The sequence below is a fragment of the Chelonia mydas genome, chromosome 10 (genome assembly GCF_015237465.2).
Source record: "Chelonia mydas isolate rCheMyd1 chromosome 10, rCheMyd1.pri.v2, whole genome shotgun sequence".
Lineage (NCBI taxonomy): Eukaryota > Metazoa > Chordata > Testudines > Cheloniidae > Chelonia > Chelonia mydas.
This window is the reverse complement of record NC_051250.2, coordinates 334176-346204: the sequence shown is the minus strand read 5'-3', so window position 1 is coordinate 346204 and position 12029 is coordinate 334176. Positions and strand designations below refer to the sequence as shown.

The following is a 12029-nucleotide window of genomic DNA, read 5'->3' as shown; positions in this document are numbered from 1 at the left end:
CGGGGGGAAAAGAAATCCGAGCGGACACTTCCTGTCTCGAGGAGCCGCGGGGGTGGGGGGTGGCTGTGTCGCCCGGCGGGGTCGGTGCTCTCCGGGAGGGGGGCGTGGGAACGGTGAGTCTCCGGGTTGTGCACGTCCAGCTGTGGCGTCATGGGTCCCGCAAAGGCCGGGGCATGGGGATTGGTATCGGCCGGACCGCTTCCGGCAGGAAGGGCCTGGGGAATCGGTATTGCGAACGGACACTTCCGGTAGGAGGGTGCGCGCGGGAGGGGGTCGGGCGACCGATATCCGGGTTGGACCTTTCCGGCGCTGGCGCGAGGATGGCGGCGGAGAATCACTGCGAGTTCCCGGTTCCCTCCATGGGCGTCCTTGGCCTGGCGGGGACCGGCGGGCCCTGCCGCCGCTGCAGCTCGGGGGCCTCCCCCAGTGGGGTCCCAGGTAAATGGGTCCGGCTGAACGTGGGGGGCACCTGCTTCCTCACCACCCGGCAGACGCTCTGCAGGGACCCCAAGTCCTTCCTCTTCCGCCTCTGCCAAGCCGACCCCGACCTGGACTCGGACAAGGTGAGGCCGACGCAGGGACCCCCGTGATCTGGGCCAACCCGCGCGGGCCGTGGAGCTCCCTCTCTTCTCGCCGCACGGGCTCTGCTTCCAGCCGCATTCGGGAGGGGTTAGGCCGGGGCCCCTCCCTAGATGAGCCAAAGGGGGGCTGGGACCTGCTTGTGCTGCGGGGAACCCGGCCCAGATATTCTTTTTACCACTACCGCCGCATCCTGGGCCCAGGGCGAGAGAGGCACCTAAGATCCCAGCCTGCCCTGGAGTCCAGTCAGGGGAGAGAATGGTCCCCCCTTGTCTCCCAGGACATCCGCACGCTTCCCTGTTCTAGCGCTCTGAGCCATCTCTGTTCTCTCTATCTCACCACTGCAATTAAAATACTATAAGGAGAAACGGCAGACTCTGAACACGGGAAACCTGAGGTAAAGGTGTCTAGGGGGTGTGGGCACGGAGGGGTAGGCAGGGCTGCGGATAACCCTGGCAACCTAGAAACATGCCAGGCTTTTTTAGTGGTATTTACTAGTTGTATTCAGAGAAGCTCTGTGTTAATTTTGCTTTGTAATTTACCAATCGAGCCTTTAGTATCCTAAGAGTAAATTAACAATGGGGGGCAAAACTCCTTTTTTTTCTTTGCTGTATAATACTTTAAATTGAAGAGAATCCCATATAGGTTAGAAGGAAGTGTGAAGTTTCATTTCTTGGGAACAGATATACATTTATTTTCTTCCCCCCTACCCCTTTTCTTTGTTAGTCTTAAAAATGGTAATACAACATTCAGGGGTTTTTGTAGTACCATAATCCAAGGAGTCCTTTAAGATTATGTAATATGAATATACTGTTATGAAGCTGTTCAATTGATCAAGTTGATCGTGGGGGCTGGAACAGGCCAATTCCTACAGACTACCCATATAGTTAATTGGTGTTTGGTTCTTGTATCACACCCATGACCATTTGAAGTGCCCTACAAATCTCTTAAAAGGAGCACAAGGTCTGTGTGAATTTCTAGGTCACTTTTATTTATTGAGTAAGCTTTTTGTCATGGTGCATAGATGTTTTATTTAAATCCTGTCATGTCAATTTTGCATTGTCGTGACCCATAGTTTACAATTTGTGAATTCTGAAACTGAGCGATGCCATTGCTGTACAAAAGAGTACATTAAATACAAAAGAAAAGAAAAGCGTATTGGAGGCAAAATCCAAAAGGCTAGGGCACTGAATGGGTAAGGGGAAAAAAAGGCAAGAAGAGGTTGTATAAATATATTAGGAGAAAAAGGAAAGCGTAGATCCATTTACTTAATGGGGAAGGAGAGGAAATAATGAATGACACACAGAATGCTGAGTTCAGTGTGGGTTTTTTGTTTTTTTTTTGAGGCTTCAGTCTTCACTGAAAACCTTGATTGTGACCAGATACTTAACAATGTGGGAAGGATCTCAGATCAAAATAGGGAAAGAACAAGTTTAAAGAATATTTAGATAAGTTAAATGTATGTAAATTGACAGAGCCAGATGAAATTCACCTTTGAGTACTTAAGAAACTAGCCAAAGCAATCTCTGAATTTTTAGCAATTGTCTTTGGGAGCTAATGGAGGAAGGGTGAGGTACCAGAGGGCCGGAGGACGGCAAACATAGTAGATAACTTCAAAAAGGGGGAAAACCAGAACTGGGCAATTATAGACACATCAGCTTAACTTTGATACCCAGAAAGATACTGGGACAATCAGTTTATTGTAACCTGAAGGGTAATAAGGAGATGAGTAGTAGTCAACATGGATTTATCAAGAACAAATAATGTGAAACCAAACTTATTTTCTTCTTTGATAAATTAACTGACCTAGTGGATAGAGAGGAAGCAATAAATAGGACATATACAGTCTTTAGTAAGGCATTTGACCCTGTCCCATATGACAGTCTCATAAACAAATTAGGGAAATTAAATTTAGATGGAAATATTATAAGATAGGTGCATAACTGGTTCAAAGGCTATTTCCAAAGAGTAGATATCAATGGCTTTCTGTCAAACTAGGGGATATACGTTTCTCTTGAGTCCACACTGTTCAGTATTTTCATTAACGACTTTGATAGAGTGGAGAGTATGCTTATGAATCTGTTGTTGTGATGTTTAAACCATTTCTTTGCCTGAAATGTTACCAATTAGTAATTGGTGTGTAGTTCATGACAAGATGACAGGGTGCTGCTAATCAAACTATTATGTAAGAGCACAGGCTATCAGATCTCAGTTTGTTAATCTCTAATAACAAACACGTGTTATCTCATTGCTGTATATGTTGGTACCGCTCACCATTCCTGGGGGAATTCTGCACCACTGCGCACGTGCATAATTAATGAGCCAGACATTTTTAATTTTTTGCATAGAGAAAAAAAGCTTCTGCCGGAAAGTTGCTTTTGCCCACCAGAGAGTGCTATGGCGCTAGAACAGGGGGAAGGGATAGCTTAGTGGTTTGAACATTGGCCTGCTAAACCCAGGGTTATGAGTTCAATCCTTGAAGGGGCCATAAAGGGATCTGGGGCAAAAATTGGGGATTGGTCCTGCTTTGAGCAGGGGGTTGGACTAGATGACCTCCTGAGGTCCCTTCCAACCCTGATATTCTATGGACAGAGCAGCCTCAGCAGAAAATAATTTGGGCTGGAAAGTTGCTGCAGTTCTGCCTTTTGCCCACCAGAGGGCACTATGGTGATAGAACAGAGCAGCAGCGGCTCCAGGCCTTTTGGGGAAGAGAAAGAGCCTGCCTTCTTCACAGCGATTGTTAGGCCAGGTCGGGAGACAGACATTCTGTGGTGCTGCTGGGGGCTCAGATGGGGCTCGTAAGGGCTAGTGGGGGAGGACAGACTGGGGAAGGAGCTGAATGGGAGTGGAGGTGCAGGGTTACATAGGGATGGGGGAGGGGATGCCTGACTGAATGAGAAAAGCTAAGAGCCAGACAGGGTCTGCATGGGGGAAGCTTCCTAACAATTTCCTGTCCATAAAACTCTGTTCCACACTTCTCCCATCCCATCCCACTTTTACCAACACCATCCAAGTTCACACTCAGGCTCCTTCCTAGCAATTACTTCCCTCTCCCTCAGCTCCTCTGTTACCCCTGACTCCCCCAAGTCTTTGCATTGCTTCTCAGGGGTGTGGGAAATACAGTTATGTATTGTACTTTAAATGAATTATTAATATGCCTCGTAAGGAATCTATTTGTCAAAAAACATTGCCTGAATCTTTTTTCTTTTCTGTATGGTTACAGATATACTTACTGACAGGTATTTTGAAATAAATGACCAAAAATAATTGAAACTGGTGTGACTTGTATTGTGTTATTTTGACAAATAAAATAGGCAGAATTTTGCAGAATTTGAAAATACTGTGTACAGAATTAATTTTTTGTTTTGTTTTTTGGCACAGAATTCTCCCAGGAGTAACTCACTAGTAGTGACTCAACTAGAAGGTTGAAGTCAGGCTGAAATTGAAGATGAGAATGTAGGTCTGAGAGGCCTTTTGCAGTGACTGGGCAGCTTGTAAAATGGATGTAAAATAGACACTCGTTATCTTGTACTTAGCATTAAATTGTACGCTCAAATATGACATTCTCAAGATCAGAAAAATTTAGAGTATTTTGTACATATGTAAGGGATGAACATTTTTAGTAAAGGATCGGAAATATGGGGAAAATTACAGTAGTGAAAATCCATCTTTGAGAAGATTCTGCTCTTAGGATATGCTTGTAGATAGCACCACAGCCCAGAAATCTATGGAAATTGACTATAAATCTCTACAAATCTATAAGTATTTACATGGGGAACAAATATTCAGTAATGGGCTCTTCAATCCAGCAGACAAAACGTATAGCATAATCCAGTAGCTGAAACTTGAAGCTAGACAAATTCAGATGGGAAATAAGGTGTAAATTTTTAATGATGAGAGTAATTACTGAAACAGTTTACCAAGGGTCACAGTGGATTCTCCATCACTGGCAATTTTAAAATCAGGATTGGATGTTTTTGTAAAAGATCTGGTCTAGGAATTATTTTGGGGAAATTCTATGGCCTATGTCATACAGGAGATCAGACTAGATGATCACAGTGATCCCTTCTTACCTTGGAATCTGTGACTGTGGGTGGGGGTGGATTTCATCTTACTTTGGAACAGTTTATGTGTGTGTGTCAGAAGGATGGGCCCATGTACCTTCACAACAGTGAGGCAGCACATCTTCTGATTCATCTGCTTCCAGTTGGTCAGAAATGTCTTTTCAGTACTACCAATGGAGTGATTGAGAGCAAATAGTTTTTTATACAGTGATAGTTAAAGTTAGTATTTTACATTTTTATGCAGTGAAGAGTTGGTTACATGGGCTGATATTTAACCAGTTGATATACAAGTAGTTAAAGGCAGCCATTATTACCATTTTATTAAACTTAGTTGTGTCTTTGATCTCCTGCTGCATAAACAGTCCATATCCTTTCCAGACAAGGAGGCCATTAGTACAACTGGAGGACGCTATTTTGCTCTCTCCATGTCTGGGTCCATCTCCAGGTCAGCCGAACCCAAGACCAGTATGATCTCTCCCCCACTTCCCCATGCTGAGGATCCCTATAGTGAAGTGATGACTCACCGGTGCGGTGCCTCCTGCAGGTCATCTGGGAATTAGCTCTTTTCCAGCATACGGAGCATCCTCTGCAGGCTGGTGTCTCACCTGCTACTAGCGCCTGTGTCCCTCCCAGACCCCGGTGCCTCTTTACCTCGGGGTTCTGCTCCCAGCAGTACCCCCTTACTCTGGGTTTTCCCTCCCAGGGGAATCCCCAACCCTCTAAACCCACCTTGCCTCAGTGGCTACTGACAGGCATCATCTAGCCCCCTTTCACTGGGGTGGACTGCAGTCTGTAATGGCCACTCATCATTGGAAAGGGGGTTGGACCAGCTGCCTCTGCCTATCCCCAGGCTGGACCTCTGTAGCCCCAGTACCTCTGTAGGCCTTCAACATGGCCTGAAGCCTGGGGTTTTACCATGCTGGAACTCCCCAGCACTGATCTAGTTCAGGTACCTTCATCTCAGGCAGCTAGCCCTTCTCCCTCTAGGGCTAGAGTGAGACTCCTCCATCTCCTGGCCCCACAGCCCTCTTGTCAGGGCCAGATGGGCCGTAATTGAGCTGGCCACAGCCGTGGCTGCTTCCCCAATCAGCCTAGTTTGTCTGCTTTCAATTCCTGTTCTCCAGGAGTGGGGCAGCTGCCCCACTACAATCCCCCTGGAGCAAAGAATTCCCCTCTGAATGCTACAGAGTTGTAGGCTCTGGAGGGTCCTCAGTTCACTACCCCTAAAACTATGCCTTCCTTTGTTCCCCTTCAACACAGATTACTTTGGTATAACCCTTTTTGTCAGGGTTTCAAGCTTCACCTTCTTTGTATTCTTAATGGGAACCATTGATATCCACTTTGTCCTTTCAGCATCTGTCCTCTATAGCCTACTAACCTTCCTGGGCAAGTTTCAGAGTGGTATCCATGTTGTTCTTCCTGGGCAACACAGCTCTGGGGTCTGCAATCTAAGAGGCAAGTTCTTAGTGTTTCCCCACCATATTGTACTAACCCCAGTGAGATCAGCTTCTAAGCCTACCAAAGCACATCTACCCCTTAGAAGTTGATTCCAAATTCTCAGGTAATTAAGAGCATGTTCCTGAGGAAGAGGCTATAAGCTACAATCCAAACAACTCCTCTTTTTCCCCAGCGGGTGTGGTAACACATATCATTGATGTCACCCTGGAAAAGCTAAATCCTTCCCAGACTTGCTCACCAGAGTTGTGAATGCACTCAGTTTGATGCTTCCAGATGTCAAGAAAAGACTTGTAGATTAGTTGGCATCTTGGAACTGAATTTATTAGTCAGAGTGGCTGAAGTCTGTGGCTGCAGTGCTAAACAACCAGTGGGGCCCCTGGATGATCGAGATACAAAAGGAGCACTTAAAGACGATAAAGTAATCGTGGAGAAACTAAATGAATTCTTTGCTTCAGTCTTCACGGCTGAGGATGTTAGGGAGATTCCCAAACCTGAGCCGTCTGTTGTAAGTGACAAATCTGAGGAATTGTCACCGATTGAAGTGACAGTAGAGGAGGCTTTGAAATTAATTGAGAAACTTAACAGGAACAAGTCACCGGGACCAGACAGCATTCACCCAAGAGTTCTGAAAGAACTCAAATGTGAAATTGCAGAACTATTAACTATGGTTTGTAACCTGTCCTTTAAATCAGCTACTGCACCCAATGACTGGAAGATAGCTAATGTAAGGCCAATATTTAAGAAGGGCTCTAGAGGTGATTCTGGCAATTACAGACCGGTAAGTCTAATGTCAGTACTGGGCAAATTAGTTGAAACAATAGCAAAGAATAAAATTGTTAGACACATAGAAGAGCATAAATTGTTGTGTGTCAACGTGGTTTCTGTAAAGGGAGATCATGTCTTACCAATCTATTAGAGTTCTTTGAGGGGGTCAACAAATATGTGGACAAGGGGGATCCAGTGGACATAGTAGATTTCCAGAAAGCCTTTGACAAGGCCCCTCATCACAGGCTCTTATGTAAATTAAGTTGTCATGGGATAAGAGGGAAGATTTCATGGATTGAGAACTGGTTAAAAGACAGGGAACAAAAGGTAGAAATAAATGGTAAATTTTCAGAATGGAGAGAGGTAACTAGTGGTGTTCCCCAAGGGTCAGTCCTTGGACCAATCCTATTCAACTTACTCATAAATGATCTGGAGAAAGGGGTAAACAGTGAGGTGGCAAAGCTTGCAGGTGATACTAAACTGCTCAAGATAGTTAAGAGCAAAGCAGACTGTGAAGAACTTCAAAAAGATCTCACAAAACTAAGTGATTGGGCAACAAAATGGCAAATGAAATTTAATGTGGATAAATGTAAAGTAATGCACACTGGAAAAAATACCGCCAACTATACAAACAATATGATGGGGGCTAATTTAGCTACAACTAATCAGGAGAAAGATCTTGGGGTCATCGTGGATAGTTCTCTGAAGACGTCCATGCAGTGTGCAGCGGCAGTCACAAAAGGAAACGGGATGTTAGGAATCATTAAAAAAGGGATAGAGAATAAGACAGAGAATATCTTATTGTCCTTATATAAATCCATGGTACGCCCACATCTTGAATACTGCGTACAGATGTGGTCCCCTTATTTCAAAAAAAATATACTGGCATTAGAAAAGGTTCAGAAAAGGGCAACTAAAGTGATTAGGGGTTTGGAACGGGTCCCATATGAGGAGAGATTAAAGAAGCTAGGACTTTTCAGCTTGGAAAAGAGGAGATTAAGGGGGGATATGATAGAGGTATATAAGATCATGAGTGGTGTGGAGAAAGTGAATAAGGAAAAGTTATTTACTTGTTCCCATAATATAAGAACTAGGGGCCACCAAATTAAATTAATGGGTAGCAGGTTTAAAACAAATAAAAGGAAGTTCTTCTTCACTCAGTGCATAGTCAACCTGTGGAACTCCTTGCCTGAGGAGGTTGGGAGGGCAAGGACTATAACAGGGTTTAAAAGAGAACTGGATAAATTCATGGAGGTTAAGTCCATTAATGGCTATTATCCAGGATGGGTAAGGAATGGTGTCCCTAGCCTCTGTTTGTCAGAGGGTGGAGGTGGATGGCAGGAGAGAGATCACTTGATCATTACCTGTTAAGTTCACTCCCTCTGGGGCACCTGGGATTGGCCACTGTCGGTAGGCAGGATGCTGGGATGGATGGATCTTTGGTCTGACCCAGTATGGCCATTCTTATGTTCTTAGTCATCAATGAAGGCTTTATGGACATTGGACAAGGATTTACAAGTAGCACTAGTCTCAATCACGACAGCTTGTTGGAAGGCAGATGGATTACACTAAATCTCTCCTGAAGGGCTTGCTTTTCCTTTCTGCAACAAATGAAAAACTGGCGGTTGGAAAATTGCATAAAACGACCCCAAGCAACAGATGAATCAGAGTGAAAAACCACCCTGGGAAGATGGATCTTCTGCACCAGACATCAGATTCCTTTGTCACCTCTGCTGGCTCTATATGACTATAGTGAACCCCTATTTTACTAACCAATTGGAGACAGAGGAGTTCATAAAATCAAAAAGTTCATGAAATTGAACATTTCAAAATTACAGGAGGTAGAATGCATAAGTTGCAGTATGGTGCCCTGCATCACTTTCTTCTTCTTCAAACTAGTGCAAATTTATTTCCAGTGCATTGAAGATATTGGATGAGAAATAAAGGTCAATTTTTTCTTCTTCACTTTTGTTATGTGATTTTCCCAAACTCCTGATGAAGGATATTTGTATAACTGATAGTTTGTAAGACTGGTGTCCATCATATCGAGGTTGGACTGTAATATTCTGAAGACAAGATCCCCTTTTATTGAGCCATCTTCCTGAGGAGCTTAAGGAAGTGGGTGGAAGACTTGATGCCTGATTTATAAAAAGCAGAAGTATTCATTAAAATCTGCTTGTGATGCCTCGGGCACAGCCACTTGGGGACAGTAGTGACTGCAGACCAACAGATGAGCTGGCTGTCTAAAGTATTCTGGTTTGTCCATAAAAGGTGCAAGATAACCCATTTGAAGTGGCCTAGATCTCTTTAGTGTCTGCACAGATGAGACACAGGAGAAATTAAAGAATTCTAAGTCAATGTTGAGATCCCAGGCTCTTTATCAACAGCCCTTCAAAAGAAAAGCACCATTCAAATACCAGAAGTTATCTCAGCCTTCTTATTTCAGTAAGCAGACATCCAGATTCTGTAGGAAGAAGCACAGATCATCATCTATGACCTCATGGCCCTCTTTCTTTTCCAAACAGAATGTTTAAAAGTGAAGTTGATACCTGAACCAATTATTGGTTGGTTTTTTCCTCAATTCCCACTTCCCTATTTGGAGACCACTGTTCGTCTTTGAGGTGACGTGGAGTTGATAGTTTCTCCAGTACGGTACCACTCCATGCCTCCAGACCACCAACTTTCCTGTCCATCTCACAGGATCAGTAAAAGGTGTTTTCATCCTTTTGCAGTTTGGATCAATAGAATAGGTTTCTCAATATGTTGGTATTCGATTCCCATTTATTTTTTATCCCAGAGATGACAAGGGTTTTACCACCTTTCTTGACTTGAGAGCACTCAACATATTTATCCATGAATTCATGTTCAGCTTGAGGACCTTAGCCCCAGTAACTGCATTTTTAAAGCCGTGGGGTTGGTTTATATCTCTAAACCTCAGTTTTTACTCCCATATATCTATCAGGCCAGCCTGCAGGAAGAATCTTTGCTTCTCTGTCAAAGGATCAGCAGCAGCGCAAAGTTCTACTAATTGGCTTTTCTATTGCATACTGTGCCCAGGGCATTTATCAAGTGCAGCTCACTTGAGAGAACAGGGAAAATGCAAATGTCATCAAGGTGCAGTCCTCTCTGTAATCCAATCCTTATGTCTAAGGATAAACCAAGATCCAGTTTCACTCCATTTGCGGTTTTGGGGGGTGGTTATTTCTAAAGTGGTAACCAATGTGCTAAGTGCCATACAAACACACATGAGGACACAGTTCTTTTCCTGAGGAGCCATTAGAACAATTTATCAAGGGTTATGGTGGATTATCCATCACTGACAGTTTTTAAATCAACACTGTATATTTTCCTAAAAGATGTGCTCTGATTCAGACAGGAATAACTCAGGGAAGTCTTCTGGCCTGTGTTACACAGGAGGACAGACTAGACATCACAATGATTCCTTTTGGCTTTTTAGTTCATGAAGAATGACTATCATCAATTTTAATCATTATTTAAATCAGCAAGCAGAAAACCTCTATGTTAAATCACTGATTTTAAACATGTTCTGCATTTGTACCTTTTAGTTATTTTCCTAAAGAAAAGTTGAGCCTCATAACCATTAAAACAAGCTGATTTGAAATAAATATAGCTTTTACACTGAATTTGGTGTTTCTTTTTGCAAACCAGGAAGATACAGTATATTTATACATATTTATTTAAGCACTTATATAGTTTAACTTAAATTTATTCAGATTCTTAGTTTTTATAGCTATTCTCTTAAATTTTTTAGTTTAATTTAAATGATTTTAATAGACTAAAGTGAGTTTAGGCCTTAAAATAAATTTCAAATTAACAATCTAATTTTAAATAGGTTTACTTTTAACAATAAGCCTTTATTCAAATTAAATTCAACAAATTTAAAAAAAAATTTAAATCAATTTTTTGATCCACCCTGAGTGAGGATGACAACAATTGGAACAAACTTTATAGATCAGAAACCTGAGGAATTATAGATGCTGTAAAAGTCACAGCTGACGTACAGTAGAAAGGCCTACAAACAGTAAATCTTGCTGTATTGTACTAGTTAACATGTAAAGTTCATTTTAATATCTTCATTTTTGCTATTAGTTTAACCCCTCTCCTGACTATTCTTGCCAGCCTGTCCCCAAGGAGATTTGTCCCTCTTAGAATCATAGAATATCAGGGTTGGAAGGGACCTCAGGAGGTCATCTAGTCCAACCCCCTGCTCAAAGCAGGACCAATCCCCAACTAAATCATCCCAGCCAGGGCTTTGTCAAGCCTGACCTTAAAAACTTCTAAGGAAGGAGATTCCACCACCTCCCTAGGTAACGCATTCCAGTGCTTCACCACCCTCCTAATGAAAAAGTTTTTCCTAATATCCAACATAAACCTCCCCCACTGCAACTTGAGACCATTACTCCTTGTTCTGTCATCTGCTACCACTGAGAACAGTCTAGATCCATCCTCTTTGTAACCCCCTTTCAGGTAGTTGAAAGCAGCTATCAAATCCCCCCTTATTCTTCTCTTCCGCAGACTAAACAATCCCAGTTCCCTCAGCCTCTCCTCATAAGTCATGTGTTCCAGTCCCCTAATCATTTTTGTTACCCTCCGCTGGACTCTTTCCAATTTTTCCACATCCTTGTAGTGTGGGGCCCAAAACTGGACACAGTACTCCAGATGAGGCCTCACCAATGTCGAATAGAGGGGAACGATCACATCCCTCGATCTGCTGGCTATGCCCCTACATATACATCCCAAAATGCCATTGGGCTTCTTGGCAACAAGGGCACACTGTTGACTCATATCCAGCTTCTCGTCCACTGTAACCGCTAGGTCCTTTTCTGCAGAACTGCTGCCAAGCCATTCGGTCCCTAGTCTGTAGCGGTGCATGGGATTCTTCCGTCCTAAGTGCAGGACTCTGCACTTGTCTTTGTTGAACCTCATCAGATTTCTTTTGGCCCAATCCTCTAATTTGTCTAGGGCCCTCTGTACCCTATCCCTACCCTCCAGCGTATCTACCTCTCCTCCCAGTTTAGTGTCGTCTGCAAACTTGCTGAGGGTGAAATCCACGCCATCCTCCAGATCATTTATGAAAATATTGAACAAAACCGGCCCAAGGACCGACCCTTGGGGCACTCCACTTGATACCGACTGCCAACT

The 12029-nt window shown here is 43.5% G+C and overlaps 1 protein-coding gene across 2 annotated transcripts in view; it reads left to right on the top strand.

Moving 5' to 3' along the window:
* The window catches only part of PDPK1 (3-phosphoinositide dependent protein kinase 1), a 156127-nt gene that overhangs the window by 97633 nt on the left and 46465 nt on the right, over positions 1–12029 (top strand). Inside the window, exon 1 of one of the 2 annotated variants that reach the window (XM_037910739.2) lies at positions 40–563. The exons of the other annotated variant lie outside the window; for it this stretch is intronic. Within the exon in view, the coding sequence (XP_037766667.2) occupies positions 174–563 (390 nt within the window). The 5' untranslated portion in view covers positions 40–173. Of the gene's footprint in view, positions 1–39; positions 564–12029 lie in introns of those variants that run through there. 2 annotated transcript variants of the gene reach the window in all.